This window comes from Pan troglodytes, chromosome 21 (assembly GCF_028858775.2).
Source record: "Pan troglodytes isolate AG18354 chromosome 21, NHGRI_mPanTro3-v2.0_pri, whole genome shotgun sequence".
Taxonomy (NCBI): Eukaryota; Metazoa; Chordata; class Mammalia; order Primates; family Hominidae; genus Pan; species Pan troglodytes.
The window spans coordinates 24,871,239-24,897,589 of record NC_072419.2 but is presented as its reverse complement, the minus strand read 5'-3'; the positions used below and the strand labels follow the sequence as shown (position 1 = coordinate 24,897,589).

General features: G+C 42.7%; 1 protein-coding gene and 1 long non-coding RNA gene across 3 annotated transcripts; both read right to left on the bottom strand.

The window, feature by feature from the left end:
• Nucleotides 1-1,674: 1,674 nt before the first annotated feature.
• On the bottom strand, nucleotides 1,675-2,377 carry LOC134809189 (uncharacterized). Its single transcript, XM_063803169.1, has one exon. The coding sequence runs from the start codon at nucleotides 2,286-2,288 to the stop codon at nucleotides 1,791-1,793; it is 498 nt and encodes a 165-aa protein (XP_063659239.1). The 5' UTR covers nucleotides 2,289-2,377; the 3' UTR covers nucleotides 1,675-1,790.
• A 17,277-nt stretch (nucleotides 2,378-19,654) lies between these two features.
• Nucleotides 19,655-23,912, bottom strand: LOC107969961 (uncharacterized). 2 transcript variants are annotated; one of them, XR_010154287.1, is made up of 4 exons: nucleotides 23,880-23,912; nucleotides 23,193-23,330; nucleotides 21,702-21,801; nucleotides 19,666-20,635 (listed from the first exon to the last, which is right to left on the bottom strand). It is a non-coding gene; the product is annotated as an uncharacterized LOC107969961 (long non-coding RNA). The 2 variants fall into 2 exon arrangements; XR_001712138.4 differs by lacking the exon at nucleotides 23,880-23,912 and having other exon boundaries at nucleotides 19,655-20,635; nucleotides 23,193-23,604.
• Between the last annotated feature and the right edge of the window lie 2,439 nt (nucleotides 23,913-26,351).

Genomic DNA, 26,351 nt, shown 5'->3' with positions numbered 1-26,351 from the left:
GCCTGTGGGAGGACAGAGGGTGCAAAGTCGCGGGAACACAGGCCCCTGGGCAGGCGCCGGCACTGCTCCTACCCCTATCAGCCCCTCAGCCACTCGTGTAAGGGAGACTGCTGCATGGTGGCCAGTGTCCAGGGAGACTGGGGAGTGTGATCATCTGGTCTGGGGCCTGTGGTGGTTTGCCCTGTGTCAGCTTGGCTGGGACTACTTTGCCCAGAATTCTCTTCCCTTATGGTTCTCTTCAGGGTTGGCCCCAAGAAAAACTGCATGAGATTCAGAAGATAGAAGAAAAGCAACAGCAGTCATGCTTGGATGGTGGCTATAGGGCACCAGGTGCCTCTGCCACTCACATCCTGTGTGAAGGAAGGGATGGAAGTGCTTGCCACCGCCGAGCAGCAAGCCCTGCCTTTGGGATGGAAGAGGATGGATGTTTATTGGGATCAACACTTGTGAAAAGATGTGCAGAGGGAGAAGTCAAGTGGGGGGTAATGGGGTTCAAGGCCATTTTCCCCAGACCTCAGGGAGCAGGGAGGGCCTCATGGACCCGTGGGTTCTAGAAACAATCGCCTTGGGGTTCTTGGTGGGGAACTTTTGTGCCCTGAGTGCAGGAACCACGCTTTCAACGCCTCTTAGGTTTTCCACACTCCCTCTTGGAGGATTCTACCTTCTGAAACCAAGAGAACCTTCCAGTGCCGGCTGGCCAGACTCAGGGATCTGTAAATCAGGCATCTGACGTCTCATGCTAGGGTCCTTTCCTTTCTCTAAAGCTCACAGCCTACATTCATCACCCTTGAATTTCACTCTTTCAGAATCAAACATCCGTTAAAATAGGACTAAAAAGTGAAAAGACAGCCTAATATTTAACACTTTCTGATGAAATCCTACAGGGTCATATAAAATGTTCTATTAATATTAAAGTACATATTTTTGGGAAAATTAAACACATTTTAAGGCAGAACATTTCTGATGTCAAAAATCATGTTGTTTTTTGTCCTTTCTAAAGCTTTCTTTTTCTTTTCCTGATGACAGGGCTTGTTGAGGGAACAGAGCCACTTTAAGTGAAAGGGAATGAGATTTTTAAAAATTTTTTATTTTTTAGAGACAGGGTATCTCTCTGTCACCCAGGCTGGAATGTAATGGTGTGATCATGGCTCACTGCAGCATCAAACTCCTGGGCTCACGTGATACTCACCTCAACCTCTGGAGTATCTGGGAATTACAGGCACAAACCACTGCCCTCAGCTAATTTATTTTATTAAAAGCTTTTTTTTTTTTTTTTTTTTTTTTTTTTTTTTGGTAGAGACAGGGTCTCCCTGTGTAGGCTGGTCTCGAACTTCTGGGCTCAAGTGATCCTCCCACCTCAGCCTCCCAAAGTGCTGGGATTATAGGCGTGAGCCACCACGCCCAGCCTGGAACAAGGAATTTATTAAAGGAGTTAGACTCTCTTCAGTGCTTGAGCTGGTTAGTTTGATGGTGGGCCTGAAGATGCTGTACCACAGCAGGGCTACATTCAGGAAGTACAGGTGAGCGTGAAGGGGACGAGCAGGGACAAGCTGGAACTCATGGGGACACATCTCTCTCCTCCACCCTCATGGTCACAGGCAACTTGCAGGAGATGCGCCCTTTCCCATGAAATTTGCCCCAGGCTGGGCTCTCTAGAAGCAGATGCCAAGACAGTTTGGGATGGAAGAGGATGGGTGTTTATTGGGATTAACACTTGTGAAAATATGGTGGAGAGGGCAGTCAACTGCTATGTGGCCCAAGAATGCCTCAGCCACCAGGTGGTGCTCCCATCAGCCAGAATTGCCCATCATGGTGTCCACTGTGCTTTTGTAGCCCTCTGGCAGATGGGAGCTTCCCCAGAAGGGACGGGACCTCAGGCAAGGCAGCTCTCTGAAGTTGCTGATAGCTGGAGGCCACCTGCTGCCGCACTCGCTACAGCCAGGGCAGCAAGCCCTGCCTGGAAAGAGGATGTGGGTGGTGCATCTCTGCCTGCCATAAAGCTGCCTAGGTGCCTGACCCAGGCTGCAGGACAGCTGAAGGCAGAGATCGGGGGGAGCTGGTGAAGCCACGGGCCTGGCTGCTTCCCACACCTGCCAGATGAGCCAGGGGTTAGTGACTGTGTCTTCCCTGGATCTGGTCCTAAGGCCATGTCCTCTCAAGGCCTGGTTGCTCTTCCTGGAGGGGCCGTGTCTGCTTTGCGGCCTTGTCCTATGTCCCCAGTGGACTTCAGTGGGCTGGCTTGCCATTCCCTCCTTTCCACTGAGGTGAGTGAGTTCCCATGCACTCATTGCCCATTTGGGTTTCTTCTATTTTTCTTATTGGCTTAGAGAATTTCTTTACATCCTCTTGAATCAGAGCATCTTCTAGAGTCCAGACAGTGCTGTCCAATAGAAATACAATCTGAGCCACATATACAATCATAAATTTTCTAGTAGCCATACTTCTAAAAGTGCAGAGAAACAAGCAAAATTAATTTTACTGGGATACATGGACAGATACTTTTCCAAAGAAGACATACTTGTGGCCAGAAAGCATATGAAAAAAAGAAAAAGCTCAGTGTCACCAATCATTAGAGAAATGGAAATCAAAACCACAGTGAGATACCATCTAACACCAATCAGAATGGCTATTTTTAAAAAGTCAAAAAATAACATGCTGGCAAGGTTGTGGAAAAAAGGGGATGCTTATACCCTGTTGGTGGGAGTGTTTAACCGTTGTGGAAAACAGTATGGTGATTCCTGAAAGAGCTAAAAATAGAAATACCATTCAACCCAGCAATCTCATTATTGGGTATACACCCAAAGGAATATAAATCATTCTACCATAAAGACCCATGCATGTGTATGTTCATTGCAGCACTATTCACAATAGAAAAGACATGGAAACAACCTAAATGCCCATCAATGACAGATTGGATAAAGAAAATGTGGTACATATACACCATGAAATAGACTATGCAGCCATAAGAAAGAACGAGAGCATGTCTGTTGTGGGAACACGGATGGAGCTAGAGGCCATTATCCTTAGCAAACAAACACAGGAACAGAAAACCAAATATCACATGTTCTCACTTATACGTGGGAGCTGGCCAGGCACGGTGGTTCACGCCTGTAATCCCAGCACTTTGGGACGCCAAGGTAGGCAGATCACCTGAGGTCAGGAGTAGAAGACTAGCCTGGCCAACATAGTGAAACTTCATCTCTACTAAAAATACAAAAATTAGCCCAGCCTGGTAGTGGGCGCCTGTAGTCCCAGCTACTCAGGAGGCTGAGGCAGAATTGCTTGAACCCAGGAGGCAGAGGTTGCAGTGAGCCAAGATCTTGCCGTTGCACTCCAGCCTGGGCGACGAGAGTGAAACTCCATGTCCAAAAAAAAAAAAAAAAAAAGTGGGAGCTAAATTATGAGAACAAATGGACACAAAAAGAGGGACAACACCAGCCAGGCGCGGTGGCTCACGCCTGTCATCCCAGCACTTTGGGAGGCCGAGGCGGGCAGATCACGAAGTCAGGAGATCGAGACCATCCTGGCTAACATGGTGAAACCCTGTCCCTACTAAAAAAATACAAAAAATTAGCTGGGCGTGGTGGCGGGCGCCTGTAGTCCCAGCTACTCGGGAGGCTGAGGCAGGAGAATGGCGTGAACCTGGGAGGCGGAGCTTGCAGTGAGCTGAGATCACCACTGCACTCCAGCCTGGGCGACAGAGTGAGACTCTGTCTCAAAAAAAAAAAACAGGTTGGGGGACAACACCCACTGGGGCCTCTCAGAAGGTGGAGGCTGGGAGGAGGGAGAGGGTCAGAAAAAATAATGATTGGGTACTAGGCTTAGTACCTGGGTAACAAAATAATCTGTACAATAAACCCCCATGATATGAGTTTACCTATATAACAAACCCTGAACCGAAAATAAAAGTTTTAAAAATATTTTACTAGAATAAATATTATTTCAACTTATAATTCATCTAAATTGTTAATGCAATATTCTATATATTTTATGTTATTTTTTCACACCAAGTCATTGAAATCTGGTGTGCATTTTATCCTTATAGCACATCTTAATTCAATTCACCACATTTTAAATGCCCCCTACCTGCACATGGGGGTTGGCTACAGCATAGTTCTAGAACCTTCTACCTATGTAATAACACACATCGAGGTCATTGCATTCTGATTCCCACCCCGCTAGGATACTAGCAGCGCAGATACGCTCACTTGAAGCTTGCATCTCTGTGGTTGGTGGGTTTTCCATGTTTAATTCAGAAGAGTTCCTCCCCATCACCTGTGCAAGGCCACAGCTCCAGGTGCCATGGTCAAGGTGCCCAGTAGGATAAAGAAAATTTACAGGGTCATTTATTTCTGTTGTCTCCAAGACATCTCTTCGGAGGACCTCAAGAACGCACATCACTTGCTTCTTTTCCAACTTCTATTTCTGACTGCTTCGGAGCCAGGTTTTTGCTTTTTCCTGGCCAAACAGAAAATAAAGAGCATCTCTTGGATTCTCATCCACCTTCCCGTTCTTCAAGTAATTGCAAACCCAGCCTCCCTTTGTGGTTTTCTAAGGGTATGGTCTTGTGGGAACATAGAACAGGCAAGGTAAAGTGACTCATTCTCTACTCTCCCCTCCTTTTCATTGTAGATCCCAAAAAGAGAGCCAAAAGGCCACATATACCTTTGTCCCTCAATGAACAGGAAATGAAGTGTGTTACCTTCTCAAATGCACACACGGATGCAGTTAACTGCTGTGTGTTTTTCTGAATGGAAGGAAGAGGGGCCTGGGCCCACAGAGCCATCTGGGAGCCGCTTCTGTGATGGAGAGGAGTGCCCAGGTGGCTGCTGCTTCTGCCTCTCCTCGCTGCTGCTTCTGGTCCTGCTGCTGGAGGCCAGATCTGGGTGAACTGAGTGCTGGGAATTCAACCCGGAATCTAGATTTAGACTGCTAAGTATGTCCACAGAGTTCCCGAAATACATCAGCACCTGCTTCTGGAAGGCAGAGCATTTGGACATTCCGTGGGAACGCTCCTGAGATGTCTTGGTTCTTACTTGAATTGCCAACAAAAACACAGTTCCATCTCTCACCTCTTCCCTCTCCTTCCCCCATCTCCTTCTTCATCCCCTCTCCCTCAACTGGTTTTTCTACCCATTTCCCCCAAATCCTTACCTAACCCCAAAAACTCCCTCTATGTGCAATCCCTTTCCTTCTGCCAGGTCCCTGCTTTCCTGTCCACATCGTCTCTTGGCCTTTCTTTCTCTCTTGGGAAGTGATGGAAATGCATGGTATTATTTACCTAAATTAATTGACTCAAAATTTCCCTTTCACTTTCAATGAACCCTACTCTTTTAATGAAATAGTGACATTTTCTGTTTACCTAGACTACATAAATTTTACTTGTTGTATTTCTGTTAGTAAGGATATAAATCCCCTAGCTTTAATAGAACGTTGTAATTATAAATAAAATACTAGTTATTTTTAAATCTTTATGCATAAAACTAGAATAAAATTTTTATAGTGAAAATTAAGAATAACATTTTGAATATTATACAAAAAGTGGAAGTCCTATTTCTGTGGCTCTCATAATCCCCAGCAGTAACCACTGTTAGTGGATGTGCTGGCCGGGCGCGGTGGCTCACGCCTGTAATCCTAGCACTTTGGGAGGCTGAGGCAGGCGGATTGCATGAGCCCAGGAGTTCGAGACCAGCCTGGACAACATGTCGAAACCCCGTCTCTAAAATAAAAAACAGCGTATGTGCAGGCTTTGGAAACCTTTATCTTTCTCTGCAATTTAACCCCATATAAAATATATAGTTTTCTTAAAGTTTGAATACAATGTAATTATTCTGTAATTGGTTTTATTCATTTATACATCTTGGGGACCTTTCCATTATTTGTGAATTGACTAAATTCTTTTTAAGTGTTTTTTTAAAAAATATAAAACATAGACATACACCATTATTATTTTAACAGATTAACAGAGCTAACCAACATTTCTAGTCATGTGTCAATATTTTGTGAAGACAGAAGAAAGTAAAATCACTGGATTTAAGACTATGCATATTTTGAGTGTTGAAAGATATTGCCAAAATTTCCCTCATAAGAGTTGACAGTCCCACCAAAGTATGCCTTTCTCCACACCTCCCCAATTTTGCAGATCAAACACACATCATTGCCATTAGTTAGTTTATTTATTTATTTTTTTGCCTGTTCCTGATTTCTTATTAAGACTATCTCTTCCTGGATTAAGCGTTGGTAGGTACTTCCATGACTCACTCATCCATGTGCTTTGCCATTTTTTATTGGATAATTTCTCACGGGATAATTTCTGTTGGATAGTTTCTCATTGCTATAATGTCAGATTTCTTTACATATTCCTTACATATTCTGGATAATACAGGTGTCTTGTCCTTCTTGCCTTTTCTTTATGTATATTGTATACCGTCTAATAAATGCTTTATAGATTTGTTTTGTCAAATATTTTAGTTTTTTTAGGACTTCTGAGGTCTTTGACTTGCTGAAGTTCTTCACTATTCCAAAATCAAAACATTTTCATCTTATATTTTCTTCTAATATGTAAATACTTGTCTGCTTTATTTAGCTTTTTAGTTTATTTCCATTTATATTTCTAAAGGATACACGGACTGAAGTTTACTTTTTCCCAAGTGAGCAACCATCCCTTGTGCCAATACAGTTTTGGGGTCACTCATCTTTTCCACACTAGTTGAAAGGCCATCTTTATTTAGCATACCCTGAATTTAGCATACCCTGAATTCTCTTGTGTACAAAGGTCTGGCTTGATTATTGCAAAATGCTCTATAAATATCTTTAAAGTAGTCACTCCTATTGTCCTGCTTCAAAAAATCCTCTCCCTCTCCCCTCCCCCTCCCCCTCCCGTCTCCCGTCTCCCCACGGTCTCCCTCTGATGCCGAGCGGAAGCTGGACTGTACTGCCGCCATCTCGGCTCACTGCAACCTCCCTTCCTGATTCTCCTGCCTCAGCCTGCGGGTGCCTGGGATTGCAGGCGCGCGCCGCCACGCCTGACTGGTTTTCGTATTTTTTTGGTGGAGACGGGGTTTCGCTGTGTTGGCCGGGCTGGTCTCCAGCTCCTAACTGCGAGTGATCTGCCAGCCTCGGCCTCCCGAGGTGCCGGGATTGCAGACGGAGTCTCGTTCACTCAGTGCTCAATGTTGCCCAGGCTGGAGTGCAGTGGCGTGATCTCGGCTTGCTACAACCTCCACCTCCCAGCTGCCTGCCTTGACCTCCCAAAGTGCCGAGATTGCAGCCTCTGGCCGGACGCCACCCCGTCTGGGAAGTGAGGAGCGTCTCTGCCTTGCCGCCCATCGTCTGGGAAGTGAGGAGCGCCTCTTCCCGGCCGCCATCCTGTCTAGGAAGTGAGTAGCTTCTCTGCCCGGCCGCCCATCATCTGAGATGTGTGGAGCGCGCCCTGCCGCCCCGTCTGGGATGTGAGGAGCACCTCTGCCCGGCCGCAACCCCGTCTGGGAGGTGAGGAGCGTCTCTGCCCCGCCGCCCCGTCTGAGAAGTGAGGAGCCCCTCCGCCCGGCAGCTGTCCCGTCTGGGAAGTGAGGAGCGTCTCCGCCCGGCAGCTGCCCCGTCCGGGAGGTGGGGGGCAGATCCCGCCCGGCCAGCCGCCCCGTCCGGGAGGTGGGGGGGCGCCTCTGCCCGGCCGCCCCTTCTGGGAAGTGAGGAGCCCCTCTGCCCGGCCGCCACCCCATGTGGGAGGTGTACCCAACAGCTCATTGAGGACGGGCCATGATGAAAATGGCGGTTTTGTCGAATAGAAAAGGGGGAAATGTGGGGAAAAGATAGAGAAATCAGATTGTTGTTGTGTCTGTGTAGAAAGAAGTAGACATAGGAGCTTCCATTTTGTTCTGTACTAAGAAAAATTCTTCTGCCTTGGGATGCTGTTAATCTACAACCCTACCCCCAACCCCGTGCTCTCTGAAACATGTGCTGTGTCCACTCAGGGTTAAATGGATTAAGGGCAGTGCAAGATGTGCTTTGTTAAACAGATGCTTGAAGGCAGCATGCTCATTAAGAGTCATCACCACTCCCTAATCTCAAGTACCCAGGGACGCAAACACTGGGGAAGGCCGCAGGGTCCTCTGCCTAGGAAAACCAGAGACCTTTGTTCACTTGTTTATCTGCTGACCTTCCCTCCACTATTGTCCTATGACCCTGCCAAATCCCCCTCCGCGAGAAACACCCAAGAATGATCAGTAAATACTAAAAAAAAAAAAAAAAAAAAAAAAAGAAATTGAAAAGAGAAAAAAAAAAATTCTTTACTATTCATAGATTTTCTCCTCTCCACAAACTCGAATTAGTCTATTAAAACTCTTAAAATTCTTCTTTAGATTTAATTGGGAATATCATGGAATTTAGACATATATTTGAGGGAGAATTGAGACTCTATTAATCAAAAACCATGGTAATCTTTCTATTTATTCTTGACTTCTTTTATATTCTCAGTAAAAATGTTAATTTTCTTCCTGTAAACACTATGTGTTTTTTTGTTCAGTTAACTTTTAGGCTCTTAATATTTTTGTTGTTTTAAATAGTATTTCCCTTAGTGATGTTTTCTTTTTTTTTTAATTTTTAACTTAGTTTTTTAAAATTTAACTTTTAAGGTCAGGGTACATGTGCAGGTTTGTTGTATAGGTACATTTGTGTCATGGAGGTTAGTGTACAGATTATTTCATCACCCAGGTATTAAGCCTAGTATTCAACAGTTTTCCTGATCCTCTCCCTCCTCCCATCCTTCACCCTCCAATAGGCCCCAGTGGGTGTTGTTCCCATCTATGTGTCCATGTGTTCTCATCATTTAGCTCCCACTTATAAGTGAGAACATGTGGTATTTGGTTTTCTGTTCCTGCATTAGTCTGCTAAGGATAATGGCCTCCAGCTCCATCCATGTCCCTGCAAAGGACATAATCTCATTCTTTTTTATGGCGGTGTGGTATTCCATTGTGTACATGTAGCACATTTTCTTTATCCAGTCTACCATTGATTGGCATTTAGGTTGATTCCATGTCTTTGCTATTGTGAATAGTGCTGCAATGAACATATGCATACATGTGTCTTTATAATAGAATGATTTATATTCCTTTGGGTATATGCCCAGTAATGGGATTGCTGGGTTGAATGGTTTTTTTTTGTTTTGGAATCTTGCCTGGACTGGAGTGCAGTGGCACGATCTCAGCTCACTGCAACCTCTGCCACCTGGGTTCAAGCGATTCTCCTGCCTTAGCCCCCAAGTAGCTGGAATTACAGGTGTGCGCCACCATGCCCTACTAATTTTTGTATTTTTAGTAGAGACGGAGTTTCACCACATTGGCCAGGCTGGCCTCGAACTCCTGGCCTCAGGTGATCCACCCGCCTTGGCCTGGGATTACAGGCATGAGCCATCGCGCCTGGCCTGGTAGTTCTGTTTTTAGGTCTTTGAGGAATTGTAACACTGTCTTCCACAATGGTTGAACTAATTTACACTCCCACCAACAGGGTATAAGCATCACCTTTTTTCTGCAAACTTGCCAGCAGGTTTTTTTGTTTTTTCTTTTTGACTTTTTAAAAGTAGCCATTCTGATTGGTGTTAGATGGTATCTCATTGTGGTTTTGATTTGCATTTCTCTAATGATCATTGATGTTGAGCTTTTTTTCACATGATTGTTGGCCACATGTATGAAAAGTGTCTTTTCATGTCCTTTGCCCACATGGAATTGTTTTTTCTTCTTGTAAATTTATTTAAGATCTTTATAGATGCTGGATTTTAGACTTTTGTCATATGAATAGTTTGCAAAAATTTACTCCCGTTCTGTAGGTTGTCTGTTGACTTTGTTTGTAGTTTCCTTTGCTGTGCAGAAGCGCTTTAGTTTAACTAGATCCCATTTGTCAACTTTTGCTTTTGTTGCAATTGCTTTTGGTGTCTTCATCATAAAATCTTTGCCTATTCTATGTCCAGAATGGTATTGCCTAGGTTGTCTTCCAGGGTTTTTATAGTTTTGGGTTTTACATTTAAGTTTGTAATCCATCTTGAGTTCATTTTTGTATATGGTGTAAGGAAGGGATCCAGTTTCAATCTTCTGCATGTGGCTAGCCCATTAAGCACCATTTATTGACTAAGGAGTCCTTTCCCCATTGTTTGTTTTTGTTAGGTTTGTCAAACTCAAATACTATCAAGTTTTGACTCTATTTTCTCACCTGGCTCCTTGCTGAAAACTCTTTTTTGGTGCTAACAATTTTCTGAAGTTTTATAATTACTGAGAAAGTAAAAATTAATTCAGGCTGAGAAAGTAAAAATCAGTCTGGACTTTCGTCAAGCTGGGATAACAGACACAGATAAAGCCAGCTGCAAATTTAGAGCAGACGACTTGTCTTCTGTGAACAAGCCACAGCTGTGAAATGCCATTAACAACCCTCTCTTTGAGTGACTACTGGTTTCTTACTATGGAGGAATTTTGTTCTCAAAAATTATAGACTGCCAGGAGCTTTGCTATTTGAAATTAAATCAGTATGAATGAAACATCCCACTCTTGCCTGGGGGATCGAAGTCACTTTGACACAGAGAAGCAGCCTCAATTTCCAACCCTGGTGCAGAGCTTCAGCACAGAGGTTTACAGACACAACTTTTTACATCTCTTTTAACTTTGTAGTTTCCAAGAACATAAAACCCTGGGCCCATTTTCCAGTCCAAACGTGGTGATGACCTTTTACATATAGCTCTGCTTTATTCTGAGCCTATCAAAAACCTGTGTGTTTAAATTTTGACTAAATTTCATCCTTCTTGAGAGTCCTGGAATTACTAAATCTTTTCCTTTGTTTTTCCTGTGAATGGACTCCTTGTTGCAATGAATCAAATAAACCTGACTTTGTGAGACTACTGGTTAGGCTGGGACACTGCTTTAACTTTGTTCGTAAATCATCTGAAAAAATGAAAAAAAATACATGTTGACTCTTGTCCATTTTAATATCATGCCTCTCACTTATCTGTAATCCTGGAAGCACTACAGCTTCTAGTATATCACTAAATAGAAATAACGGGCATCTTTTAACTAACTCTTAAATTGTATTATAAATATTTCTAAAGTTACTTTAGTAGAATGTTATTCAAAAATTCTGGTAAATACTTTTTTTTAAAAATTATTGTGACAGAATCTTGCTCTGTTGCCCAGGCTGGAGTGCAGTTGTGCCATCTCAGCAAACTGCAAGCTGATTTTTGTATTTTTAGTAGGGACGGGGTTTCATCATGTTGGCCAGGCTGGTCTTGAATTCCTAACGTTAGGTGATCCACCCACCTAGGCCTCCCAAAGTGCTGGGATTACAGGTGTGAGCCATCACACCCAGCCTCAAGTACCTATAATTTTGTTGTGGTAGGAACATCTAAAGTCCACTCCTAGCAATTTTGAAATATACAATACATGACTATTAACTATGGTTGCCATCTGTGCAATTAATCACCAGAACCTATTCCTCTTACCTACCTGAAACTCTGTAATCTTGGACAAAAGTCTCCCTTTTCCCCATCCACCTCTGCAACCTCACACCCTGGTAACCACCATTTTACTTTATTCTTCTATGAGTTCAACCTTTTTTTTTTTTTTTTTGAGATGGAGTTTTGCTCTTGTTGCCGAGGCTGGAATGCAATGGTGCAATCTCAGTTCACTGCAACCTCTGCGACCTGGGTTCAAGCGATTCGCCTGTCTCCAGCCTCACAAGTAGCTGGGATTACAGGTGTGCGCCACCATGCCCTGCAAGTTCAACTTTTTAAGATTCTACATATAAGTGAAATCACGCAGTATTTGTCTTTCTGGGCCTCGCTTAAGGAAATTATTATTTTTTGTGTGTAAATTTAAGGGATACAAGTGCAGTCTTGTTACATGGTTATATCGCGTAGCAATGAAGTCTGGATTTTTAGTGTAACCATCACCCAGATATGTACATTACACCCACTAAGTAAGTTCTCATCCTTCATTCCTCTCCCATCCTCCCACCCTACTAAGTCTCCAGTGTCTATTATTCCACTCTCTATGTCCGCATGTACACATTATTTAGTGTCCACTTAGAAGTGAGAACATGAGGTATTTGACTTTCTGTGTCTGAGTTGTTTCACTTAAGATAATGGCCTCCCGTTCCATCCATGTTGAAGAAAACGTGATTTCATTCTTTTTTTATGGCTGAAGACTATTCCACTGTGTGTGTGTGTGTGTGTGTGTGTGTGTGTGTGTGTATCTCACATTTTCCTTATCTAGTTATCCATTGAAGAACACTTAGATTGATTCCATATCTTTGCAATTGTGAATAGTGCTATGATAAGCATATGAGTTCTGGTGTCTTTTTGATACAATGATTTATTTTCTTTTGGGTAGATACCCAGTATTGTGATCACAGGATCAAGTGATAGCTGTATTTTTAGTTATTTGAGAAATCTCCATACTATTTTCCATAGAGGTTGTACTAATTTATGTTCCCACCAACAATGTCTAAGCGTCCCTTTTTCTCTGCATCCTTGCCAACATTGGTTATTGTTTGACTTTAACTGATAGCCATTCTAACTGGTATAAGGTGATATCTTATTATGGTTTTAATTTGATGATTAGTGACCTTGAGCATTTGTCCATATACTTTTTGGCTATTTGGATGTCTTCTTTTGAAAAAATGCCTATTCATAGTCTTTGCCCACTTTTTAAAAAAATATTTGACACGTGTACTTTATTTTATGCCAATTCTACCTCAATAACACTGCTTTTTTTTTTAAGATATGGGGGAACCTTAAATATATATTGCTAAATCAAAGAAGCCTATCCGAAATGGTTACATACTGTATAATTACAACTATAGGACATTTTGGAAAAGGCAAAACTATAGGGACAATTAAAAGATCAGTGATTAACAGGGGTTCGGGGGAAGAAGAAAGGGAAGAATATGTGGATTACAGGAGATTTTTAGGGCAGTCAAATTAGTGTATGATATTGTCATAGTTGACACTTTTTTTATTATACTTTAAGTTTTAGGGTACATGTGCACAACATGCAGGGTTAGTACATATGTATACATGCGCCATGTTGGTGTGCTGCACCCATTAACTCGTCATTTAACATTAGGTATATCTCCTAATGCTATCCCTCCCCCCGCCCCCCACCAACAACAGGCCCCAGTGTGTGATGTTCCCCTTCCTGTGTCCATGTGTTCTCATTGTTCAATTCCCATCTATCAGTGAGAACATGCGGTGTTTGGTTTTTTGTCCTTGCGATAGTTTGCTGAGAATGATGGTTTCCAGCTTCATCCATGTCCCTACAAAGGACATGAACTCATCATTTTTTCTGGCTGCATAGTATTCCAAAACAATAGCAAAAACTTGGAACCAACCCAAATGTCCAACAATGATAGACTGGATTAAGAAAATGTGGCAAAATCTTTGCCCACTTTTTAATAGAGTTGAGAGGTTTTTGTTGAGTTGTTTGAACCTCTTGTAAATTCTGGATATTACTCTCCTACTGGATGTATAGTGTGCAAATATTTTCTCTTGTTCTGCAGATTGTTCAGTCTGTTGATTATTTCTTTTGCTGTGCAAAAACTTCTTAGTTTAATTAAGTTTCATTTGTCAATTTTTGTTTTTGTTTCCTGTGCTTTTGATGTCTTAGTCAGGAATTCTTTGCTTTGACCAGAAAAGTTTTCCCTAGGAATTCTTATAATTTTTTTAGTTTCTGCTTTTATATTTAAGTCTTTAATCCATCTTGAGTTTTTTTTTTTTATTTTTGAGGTAGGGTCTTGCTCTGTCACTCAAGCTGGAGTATAGTGGCAGGATCATGGCTCACTGCCATCTCAACCTCCTGCCTCAGACTCCTGATTAGCTGGGACTATAGGCTTGAATTTATTTTTGTATATGGTGGGTATTAGGGAGTCCAGTTTCATTCTTCTGCATGTGACAATCCAGTTTTCCCAGCCACATTTATTGAAAAGGGTGTCTTTCCCCCCAGTGTATGTTTTTGTCAACTTTGTCAAAGATCAGCTGGCTTTAGATATGTGGTTTTATTTCTGGGCTCCTATTCTATTCCATTCATCTGTACATTTATTTTTATACCAGACCATGCTGTTTTGGTTAGTGTAGCCTTGTAGTATAACTCAGGTAATGTGATGCTTCTAGCTTTGTTCTTTTTGCTTAGGTTTGCTTTGAATTCAGGCTCGTTTTTGGTTCTAGACCACAAAGACAAGCAGATTAAGAAAAAAAAAAACCCACAAAAAATACTAGATAACAACATTATGTCAGGAATGAAACCTCACATATCAATATTAATGTTGAATATAAATGGGCCAAGTGCTCCACTTAAAAGATACAGATGGGTAAAATAGATAAGAAAAGCCTGCACCAACTATATGCTGCTTACAAGAAATTAACCATACTGATAAAGATGCTTATAAACTGAAGGTAAAGAGATGGAAAAAATATTCCAAGCAAATGGAAATCAGAGGTGAGCAGAAGTAGCTATACTTGTGTCAGATGAAATGGACTTTAAATAAAAAACAGAATAAAAAAAGACAAAGAAGGTCTTACATAATGATGAAAGGATCACTTCAACAAGTGGATAACAATCCTAAATATATATGCATCTAACACTGGAGCACCCAGAATCATAAAACAAATATTACTAGACCTAAAGAAAGAGATAGACAGCAATAAATCATAAGCTGTGGGGAGGGGATTTCAATACCCCACTCACAACACTAGACAGATTATCAAAACGGAAAATTAACAAAGAAACACTGGACTTAAGTTGGACTTTAAATGGACCTAATAAACATTTACAGAACCTTCTACCTAACAACTGCAGAACATAAATTCTTCTCATCGGCACATGGTACATGCTCCAAGATAGACCATGTGTTAGTTCATCAAACAAGTCTCAATAAATTTTTAAAAAAGAAATACCTAATGTAGATGATGGGTTGATGGGTGCAGCAAACCACCACGGCACATGTATGCCTATGTAGCAAACCTGCATGTTCTGCACATGTATCCCAGAACTTAAAGTATAGTTTAAAGAATTGAAATCGTATCAAGTATCTTCTCAGACCATAGCAGAATAAAACTGGAAATCAATACCAAGAGGAACTTGTGAAACTACACAAATACCTGAAAAGTAAACAACACATTTCTAAATGATCTTTGAATTAATAATTAAATTAAGATGGAAATTTTAAAATGTTTTGAAACAAATGAAAATGGAGACACAACATAGTAAAACCTCTGGAATTCAGCAAAAGCAGTGCTAAGAGGAAAATTTATAGCATTAAATGCCTACTTCAAAAAAATAGTTCACTCTGTAATCCCAGCACTTTAGGAGACTAAGGCAGGAGGATTGCTTGAGCCCAGGAGTTTCAGATCAGCCTGGGCAACATAGCAAGACCCTGCCTCTAAAAAAAAAAAAATCACGAATTAACAACCTAGTGTCACATCTCAAGGAACTAAAAAGAGCAAGAACAAAGCAATCCCAAAGCTAGCAGAAGAAACAAAATAACAAAGATCAGAGCAGAACTAAATGAAATTGAAACCAAGGAAATTATTCAGAAGTAGAGAGGTATTAGTTCATTCATTAATTACCTTGATTAAAAAAAAGTTTAGCAGACATTAATTCAATATTTATTTATTTTAATTTTTATGAGTGTCAGTTCCCAGGCCCCTGATTTAATGGGTGGTGATAAATGGCTCAGTTTTTAAATTATTCCTTCCCAATGTAGTGAGAGCCTCAGAAATTTTACTACTGATCCAAACAATACTAACAATTTTTTTCCTCTCCACCCTCAACCTCCACTTTCTCCCCTTTATCTTGCCTCTCCTCAGCAGAAACTTCCTCCCTGCAACCCCATCAAACAGAGAAGAGAAAAAGGGGAAATTTGGGATTTGGGGAAACCTTTCCCAAACATGATTAAATCTCCAGCAGGGAGAGGCATTCTTGAACTTGATTTTATATAAATCAAGCTTGATCCACACTCAAGCTTGATCCACAATCCCACTGCCAGCTGTTGTGGTGTTTTAATTATTTCTTCTTGCTAGTTCCAGCCTCAAATGTTCTTTCCCTTTTTCTCAAAGCATGAAAAAAGAAACTGATGAAATCTGGGCACTTATTCTTTCCTTTTCTGAGTAATGCCAAAGACTCTCCTTGACTAAACTTTAGTTAGGCTCATCTAAGCCCTCTAGGCCTCAACCTTGGCTTTCGTCCTTCTTGGGCCTGCATTGCTGAGTTTTAGTGAGAATCTTGCTAAGTCAGTTTAGAGAGATATTCCCCACCCCTCATACCTGATCACTCTCAATATCCAATCAAATTCCTCATCCTCCAGCATCCACCCCAAGTAATATGTGATTATCCTGGCCTGCCTTCAGCAAGAATCCTATTGAATCTGTTTAACCAGGAGGCCCCTTTCCTCTGATGTCTTCTTAGGAATTTCCCGTCCACTGACCTCCACCCTGCTCCTGGCTTATTCCCACTTATCCTCACTGTGTTCAGAATTGAGTCCAGTTCTACAGTGCGATCTCTCTTTCCCTGTTGCAGTCCTGAAGAAAATCTGTTTTTACCGCTTTAACTACTGTCCAGCTTTGGTTTGCTTTGCCGGTATGTAGTTGTTAGGGAGGAGTCACCATTAGAGGGACATTCATGTATTTTGTTTTAGTAAGTGTGTTCCCTCCCTCAGTTGTTTTCCCTTCAAATTTGGGGAAGTATTAGAGATTTTTAGAATTTGACCTTTCACATTCTTCCCCTAGGCTGCTTTGATGAGGGAGGTGACATGTTAGCCTCATGGAGTATGAGACACATAATTTCTAAAAATGTCTGTTTGCCTCTGAACACCTCCTGCTCTAACGTTTGAATAGAGTGGACTTTTTTAAAAATAAAATTGTATTAGATTTAGTGGGTGGGGGGGAGCTGGTTTGATGCCACCCTCTTACCCCAGCAGCCCTATACACTCAGAACATCTAGACTCTTCTCTTACTGCTCCAGCTGACATTTCCACCAGAGCCTCCACAGCTCACCCAAAGACACTCCACTTCAGAGACGCTATACCAGCAGGGAAGTTGCCATCTCTGTTCTTTCTCTATCCAGACCCAGGCCTGGCAAACAATAGAAGGTCAGTATATATTTAAGCATTTATTGCTGCCTAACAAATTACTCTAAAATTTAGTTGCCTAAATTATAAAAAATCATTATCTCAGTTTCTGTGGATGAGAAATTCAGAAGCTGCTGAATTGAGTTGTTCTGGTTTGGAGTCTTTCATAAGTTTTAGTCAAGATGTTGGCAAGGGCTTTGGTCATCTGAATGCTTGGCCAAGGCCAGAAGATATGTTTCCAAGAGGACTTGCTCACATGGTGCTGGTTACTGTCAGGAGGGCTCAGTCCCTCCCAGTGTTGACCTCTGCATGGGCAGCTTGAGTGGCATCACAACATGGCGGCCTGCTTCCCCTCAAGTGAGCCATCCTAGAGACAGCAAGACAGAAGCCTCTTGTGTTTTATCACTTTACCTTGGAAATCATCAACCATCATTTCCACCATATCCCATTGTGGTCATCTCTATTCAGCTGAGAGGCAACCACGTGAGGGCACACATGCCAGGAAGTAAGGATCACTGGGAGCCATTTTGGAAGCTGGCTACCACAGTGAGTAAATAAATAGAATGAATAAATTGGAGTCAATTAGTAGATTATCTAGAGAATAAAGGGTTTGCATTCCATGGTAATTATCAATAAGCTTCAGAAAACGTGGTTTTTACTTTTTCATAGTCGACTACCTGAAACGGAAAGTTATTATGTAGATAAATATAAAAATATAAAAAGCACATAACAGTAAAATGTATAAGTCTGTGTCTCTCCCAGCACTTTCATACTTCACACATGGCAGAGAGAGTGGAGTAGGAATTAGATGAGATCTGAGAATATCGGCCAAGGCTCTATGGACATGCACAGAGAAACGAAGCTTCACATGAGGTTTCCTATTTTCCTCATCCTAGCCCTTCCGGCACCTCACCCCAGGCACCACACCCCTCTTTTGAAAAGCTGCTTTAATTTCTTGTTTTTTCTTTGCTGTTCCAACCATATGTGCCCTCTCTTATTTTTCCTTCAAACTGGGTATACAAAGTGGTAAAGCCCAGATGTGGTTGGCAGAATTCGAAGATGCCTCTCAATGAGTCACACTCATATATATCCCTCCTCCCATTCCTTCTTTTCCATGAGGGGCCTGTGAATATGAGATGTCATACCTGTGAGTAGGTTATGTTATATGGCAAAAGAGAAGGGATTTGGGGCATAAAGCGAGTCCATAATCAATGTACTTTAAGTTAATCAAAAGGGAGATTATCTTGGGTGGGCCTGACCTAATCAGGTGAGCCCTTTAAAGGGGCATCTAAGGATTGGAGACTCAAAATGCTGAGATTATCTTCTGTTCATCTTGAAGAAGCAAACTGCCATGAGTGTAGAGGACTACGTTGCAGCAACTGCCATGCGGCCTCTAGGAGTTGGAGGCCTCCATTCTATAACTGCCAGGAACTGAATTCCACCAACAACCAGTGAGCCTGGAAAAGAATCTCGAGCTCAAATGGGATCACAGCCCCAGCCAGCACCTTGATTGCAGCCTGGTCAAACCTTAAGCAGAGGACTCTGCTAAGCCATGCCCAGACTCCTGACCCACAGAACCTATGAGATAATAAGTGTGGGTTGTTTTAAGCAGCTAAGTTTGTGGTAATACGTTATACAACAATAGGAAACCGTGAAGAACCATGGCTCTTCAAAAGGAGGTCTGTGTAATGCGTTTTGTCAATAAACTTGATTCCATGTCAAGAAGTTGAGAATCTTGTTTTAGAATGTGGAACAACCAAGTCACAAGCACATGCTTTAGTCTTGTTGACTTTGCAACAAAACTTTCATGATCAAGGAAGTAGAGAGAAGTTTCTGCCAAGAGCAAGAGGTCCACGTGACCTCTCCTCTTGCAGGCCATGGTGGAAAGGGGGCTGTGGTTGGTGTATGTTCCCTTGGACCCCCTCCTGCCTGAGGGGTCTGAAGACACTGGATTCCTTTGCCTTCCACCAGGTAAAAAGTCCTGCTCAAACTGCCTCAACCAGTCACTAGCGTTCACTCCCTGCATGATGAGATAAGCATCTCCCTCTCTGCAGCATCATCCTGCACCTCCAGGTTCAGGCCTGCCAGAAATCCCTGCATGTTTTCAACCCAGCTGAGGAGCCACTTCCTCTGCTGAAGTTATTCCTCTAGCCCTAAGTCCTGTCACTTTCCCTGTGGCCAGGGTTGCAGCATGTGAGAGTTATTGGGTTAGATCATGGGTCCCCAATCCTTGGGCCATGGAGTGGTCTGTGGCCTGTTAAGAGACAGGCTGCACAGCAGGAGGTCAGCAGTGGGCAAGTGAGTGAAGCTTCATCTGTATTTACAGCTGCTCCCCATCGCTTGCATTACCTCCAGAGCTCTGCCTCCTGTCAGATCAGTGGTGGCATTAGGTTCTCATAGAAGTGTGAATCCTATTGTGAACAGCACATGTGAGGGATCTAGGTTGTGCACTCCTTATTAAAATCTAATCCCTGATGATCTGTTACTGTCTCCTCTCACCCCCAGATGGGACCATCAGCTTTCAGGAAAACAAGCTCAGGGCTCCCATTGATTCAACATTAAGGTAAGTTGTATAATTATTTCATTATATATTGCAATGTAGTAATAATAGAAATAAAGTACACAATAAATGTACTGCACTTGAATCATCCCAAAACCATCCCCCCACAAGCCCCTGCACCTGGTCAGTGGAAAAATGTCTTTCATGAAACTGGTTCCTGGTGCCCAAAAAGTTGGGGACTGCTGGCTTAGATAACTTCCACCTCTAGGCGTGGATCAACACTGCACAGTTCCTATCCTTAGTGTGAGTTAGTGTATAAATCAGTGAACTTATCACTTTTACTTCTTATGTTGTCTTCTCTTGCCTAATACCTTTCGCTCCTACCTTGGTAGGCTTTCGTTTAACTTTGCTGTGTCTCCACGAGCTCTGCTCTCATTCAGATGCTGGCCTCAGGGACATCCAGCTCTTCTCTCTTGTGCCTCCAGCTGCCCCAGTGGACTTCCCCTCCACGCCAGCTGAATGCCTGAGCTCTAGGAACCTGACCACTATCTTTGTAACTCCTGACCCTGTACCTGCTCAGGCTCCCATCTGCCCTCACCGGTCTCAGCCGGGCCCTGCGCTTGGTGGGCATGAGCCTCCTTCCTCATGTCCTCGTGCCCTGTGTCCTGCCCTTCTCTGGGTGGCCCGCGATGTCTTCCTGAGAAATCCAAACACCCTTCCCGACTTGGCTGGCGACTCCGTGGTCCCCCACGTCCCAGCCGTCACTCCCCATGGTGACTGTACCTGGGTATAAAAAAGTTCCCCAGGGATGTGCTCTTTACCCTGACTAATGTGAACATGGCTGCCTCTGCCTGTTTGTCTCCACCACCCTGCCCCGAAGACCAGATGAGGGCTTCCCCTCTGTGTGCCCCAAACCACCTCTAGTTCTCCCTCCAGCAGAAACCATCGGTCCGGGTAGTTCTTGCCTGGTCAGATGCCATCTTCCCAGAAGACTGAAAATATGTTGGTGTGGAGTCTTATGTCAAATTCCAGTTCCTGGCACAAAGTAGATTATCAGGAAATAATTATTGAGAAAATATACTGTGTTTTTGATATGGGCAAAAGATTTTCTAGCCAAAAATCAGGCTTTGCAGCAGGGATGTCTCGGCTGTTAAGCATGAAAAAACACATAAAAACAAATCTGATAGTTCTGATGTAAGATTGTAGATAAAAATAAAAATACTTATGCCAGTTAAATTAGGAAATATTTGGGTATCAACTGCTTATAACTTAAAATTTCAAAATAAATATTTAAAAATTCAAATCATATCCTGGTTATGTGGGCTTTTGTGTTGTAAGGTGGGTAACATTGCAGGATGTGTTGCCTCTTGGACACATTTGTAGTCATGAAAACATTTAGGTTCATCAAGTTTTGACCGACTAAATGATTTACTATTTCTCCTATTGAAATAATTTGTGTAAAACATTACATGTTTATTGTAAGAAATTAATGCAGAAAATTCAAATCAAGAAAAATTACTGAAATATTGTCCATACATTATTAATTTATTAAAGGTCTCTGCATAGACTGTTTTACATAAAGACTTTACAGGAAATCTATTTTATTGTTAAAAAAAATCCTGATTTTAATCCATGTACCAAGAAACATGTTACCTGCTGTGAAAGCAGGAAGCTTATTTCACCTCCTTCTCCTACTCTCTTCTTAAATTCCTTAATATCAGGACCAGCATTAAATGGAAATGATGCAATCTAAAGGTATTTAGTGTGTGTCTATTCCTTTGGAGGTAAAGGAATAAAATGTGACCTCTATGCATGAGGATTTGCCGTGACACTGAGAGAGAGAAGGAATTAAGTGCACACACCTGTCAATCAGTGTTTGTCTTCTGCCTAGTGGATCATGAATTGGATCATCCCTAGGGGAAGGATGCCCAGATTAACATTATAGCTAAGATCAGGTACCTTTGTCCTTTCAGGCTTTTGGTATTGCATGTAGCTTTGACCATCCCTCCCTTTGTTTGAATCCTTACAATATTCTTTCTTAGTCTGTTTTGGCTGCAAAATACTTTAGACTGTGTAATTTACAAATAACATTATTGCTCACAGTGATGGAGGCTAGGAAGTCCGAGATCAAGGAAATAGCAGATTTGGTGTCTGGTGAAGGTCCATTCCTCATAGTTGACACCTTCTACCTGTGTCCTCACCTGATGGAAAAGGCAAATAAGCTCCCTTAGGACTCTTTTAGGAAGGCATTAATCCCATCCATGAGGGTGGAGTGTTATGACTTAATCACCTCCCAAGGGCCCCACCTCTTAATACCACCACATTAGGGATTAGGTTTCAACGTATGAATTTGGGGGGCTGTGATCACAAACATTCAGACCATAGTAAATATCTTTTTAAATATAAGACCTGGGCAAATAGGCACCCAAATGCAAGATTATTTGCACAATGGACAGGCCTCTCTGTGAGGTCTAACAAAAGCTGGAAATTCCTTCTCGAGTTTCTTCTTATGTGTCTTATATTTTACATTTAAAAGTTCTGAAAGAAGAGCACACGATAACTTTGCATTTAATTGAAGTGTGCATTATGCCCAGTGGTGCTCACCTTTGAGCCATGTTGCTGATCTGCTTAGGTGATAGCACATCCAACATTATTTTTCCATGCTTTTCCTTTCTCTAGGGAAGACAGCAAGTAGCACCATGGAATTTTACTGTTTTGGTATTTATTATGCTCTCAAATCATTGCAGCCTTGTATAAGCAAGTGTGTGACTTTTTCCTCCAGGGAGGTCACTCAGAGGCAATGGCAAAGGGAGGCTCTGGGGCCCAGCACACTTGCTGCCTGGCTGCCTGAGTTCATCCCCTCAGCGTTCTCTGCTATGCTGTGTCAGCAGGTGAGCTCTAGTCCTGAGGCCCTGCCGTGTCACCTCTTCTCTGACTCAGCTGGTCTCACCCAACATGCCCAAGGATCCTCCCTGACAGTCAGCCCAGCTCTCCCTCCTCCTCCCATTCACATCCAGTGCCCAGCCCTGTGGGTTGCATCTCCTCAATTGTTCCTGGATCCTTTTCCTCCTCTTTATTCCTACAACAGCCACCTTAGACCAAGATCATCTCTTGCAGGTTTGATAAAATCGCCACCCTACAGATCTCCCCAACCCTGTCCTTGCATTCCTCAACACCATCCTTTCAGAGCTGCCGGAGTGGCCTGCACAGAGGGGACCATGACAGTGACGGCTTAGAAAGTTTCTGTGGCCTCCCTCCACTTGTCAAGAAAGACAAGCCCCTCAAAAGGCCTGCCTGGGCTTCACTCAGGCTTCTTGTCTTCCCTTTGCCCCAGGATCCTGTAGGGGCTCACATTCAGCAAAGCTGGAGATGTGTCTCCCCATAAATACCAAGCAGAAGCTGGAGGCCTGTGTGCAAGATGTGAGTTTACCCAACTCCGATCCAACAGCTGGTCACAAGCTAGTGAGAAGAGGAAAAGAAAGCAGATCTATGCCAAATTCAAGCCTTAATTTCTCAGCTCTCTTAGAAATCATATTTATTTCCTGGTTTCCAGAAGCTGGGAGTCACTATGTCAGTGGACTCATTTACTTACCTATCCAAGCCCTGGAGGAGAAGCCTGAGGCTGGGCAAGCTGGTGGCAGTGTGGCTGCAGCTCATCAGACAAGCCACCAGGTGCCATTCACACAGAGTTGGGGTGGCTGAGGATGGAGGTCTTTATGTGTCAGATTTACTATAAATGTAAAAAAACCCCACTAATGTAAAGTATTAACTTATTAGATGTTCCAAAAATATGTATGCTAAGCATCAGATTTTTTTGTGTGTGGAATGACTATTGGAGTTCCAGGTTTTCACAGTGGTTGGCGCAATATTCATTCTGGGAAGACAAGCTGCTAGCCCTGTTCTGCCTTTCTGTGCTTGTTCGTGGGATTTTGACATCCATTCACTTTTCAAAATAATAACACATTTATAGAGCACACGCTGAAAGTGATGTACCATATTAAGATATTTCCAAATAGTTTTCTTGAGGATTTAGGGTGTTATGTGATGAATAATAAATGGAGAAAAGGAATTTTGACATTATGCTACAGTGACAGAAAACCAAGCTGCCTGGGTTAAGTTAGATCATCACTGGAGAGGCTTTTTCTCTGAAAACTGTTCTAGTGAGTTGCCAAAAATGGCATGAGGATATTAGGTAGAAAACATTGTTTAAGGACTTCTGCAAAGTAAATCCTTCAAGTCATCTGTAACTTAGAACATTTTTACTTAAAATGGTGCTCACTGTGGTTGGTTTCCAGAGCAGCCACAGATGTCTACTCCCATGGGTCACCTGTGCTTATGTGTTCTAGAACCTCCTGTTTTAAGTCATAATATACCTAGAAGTCCCTGCATTCTGAGTTCCGTGCAACTAGGGTACTAGGAGCACAAATGCTCCAGTGTGAAACTGACTTCTCCTGGGGATGGTAGGGCTTCCTCTGTGGTCCAGTAATGGTGACGTCCCTAACTGGCAGCCTGGGCCCCAGCGTCAGGAGTTGGGCTCATGGTGACACAAAGGTAAGTCTCTCCCTTGCTGGAATGCATCCTTGTCTCATCTTTCTCCAATTTACCACTGCAGGGAGTCCCAGGAACTCACTCCAGTTGCTTTTTTCCGTTGTCTATTTTTAAATGCCTCAGAACCAGGTTTTTGCTATTCCTTGGCCAACTACAAAATTGAAGAGTTTTTTGGTTCTCTCCAACACGCCAGCACCTCAAAAACATTCATAACAACTTCCTGAAGGTTTCTTTTACATAAAAGGCATGGACGAGCCATCCTTTCTCTGCTCATCTGTCTTCATTTAGTCCTGAAGTGATAGACAAAAGCATACAGATATTTTCAGGCTTTCCTTAGACAAAGAACAGACAGTCTTCTGCCTTTCCAGGAAAGAACTCAACCCCAGAAACTGATGGTTGTTTTGTCCCAGGAAAGAACAGGTCTCTCGGGAGCGGTGCTGGGGCCACGGAGCAGCATCCCAAGGAGAGGAAGGAGGGACCATGTGCTCTCTCCCTCCACCTGTGCCCCATGCTTCTTTCCTCTTCCTCCTTTCCTCCTAGGTTGAAGACTGTTTCTTGGTGAATTGGGAACAGGGAATTTGCTGGTAGTGAGAGATGGTAACTTGGGGGTGGCACAGGACTATCATTACCCATGGCTGGGCAGACTGTGTGTTTCTTCAGGGACAGCTCTGAAATACCTTGAGCATCTAAAGACAAAGGAAGCCTAGAATTGAACACATTTCTTAAAACATACATAAATTTATCAAGCTTTTTATTAGGATACACACCCAGACTGACATGTTTTGGCTAGGGCCTAATAAACATCTCCATGGAATTCACTAAATATTTCAGACTCTGCTTTGCCCCCATGTGCCCTAAATTTCCCTTCGCAATCTCCTACCCAACCTCCTTCCTCTAGACTACCTTCATCCTCCTGTTCATCCTCTGGTCTCCAGTCTCCATGTCCTAACCTTCCCTCCCTCTTCCTCCCCCAGCCATCACCTCCTTTTCCTCTCCTATACCCCTCCCTCACCCTCTTTTCCTCTCCATCTTTCTTTTTTAAGAAAAGAACATTGCTATTTACCTTAATAAAGGGACTAATTGCCTTAATGTGTCCATATCTCTTTTTCAGTAAAGACTTCATATCAATGTTTCATGGAAAGACCTCTTGTTTATTTAGGGAGTATGAATTTGAACTGGCACTCTCAGTTCATATGGATATAAACTTGCTAGATTTAACAGAAAAGATATGTAAATTATCCTATTTGTTATCTTCATTTCTATTTTCACACAATATAAAGATCCACAGTAATGAAATATATAAAAGCGTATGGTGCATAGTTTTATGCCTGGAACTCTCACTAATCTCCCCCATCCACTCACCAAAGGTAACAACTAGAAAGTTTTTAATTTTCTTAAACCACATGGACATAATTAAATATATGCGAATGTGGCTGCCAGATGTGATGTGCTCACCAATATGTCTGTTATATGTAATATGACTGATTTTGCTCAGTGGCTGGTGGGCCTTTGTGCATAATCAGTATTATTAGTAAGTCGATGGCTAGCGAACAGGAGATTGTTAAGTACAGGCACTTACTCCTTGGGTTAGGCTGTTCTTTTGTTGCTAAAAAGAAACACCTGAGGCTGGGTGATTTGTAAGGAAGGAGGTTTAATTGGCTCACAGTTCTGCAAGCTGTGCAGGAAGCATGGCAAAGGCATCTGCTCTGCCTCTGGTGAGGCCTCAGGAAACTTTTACTCATGGCAGAAGGCAAATGGGGAGCTGGTATATCCTATGGCAAGAGCAGGAGTAAGAGAGAGTGGGGAGGTGCCACACAATTTAAACAACCAGATCTCTGAGAACTCACTCACCCTCATGAGGACAGCACCAAGCCATTCATGAGAGATCCACCCCCATGATCCAAACACTTGCCACCAGGCCCCACCTTTAACATTGGGATTCACATTTCAGCATAAGATTTGGAGAGGACAAACATTCAAACTATATCACCCCATTCTCAGTGACACTGCTTTGGCTAAGGGGACTTGGGAGTTATTTCTCAGGCTTTGTTCTAAGAAGGACGATATGGAGCAGGTGGGCAGGTTATTATTTCCCCATGCCTTGCTATGGAATGGGTAAAGGAATTTACCTTATTTCCGTTAGGGTGAAGCCAACTTCCTTACTGTTGTCCTGTCCACATGCTTTGAGGTGGCCCAGAGTGTC

What these genes read in the sequence shown, in the direction of transcription:
- LOC134809189 (XM_063803169.1), bottom strand. Translation starts at nt 2,288, where the DNA reads ATGAGTGCATGGGAACTCACTCACCTCAGTGGAAAGGAGGGAATGGCA.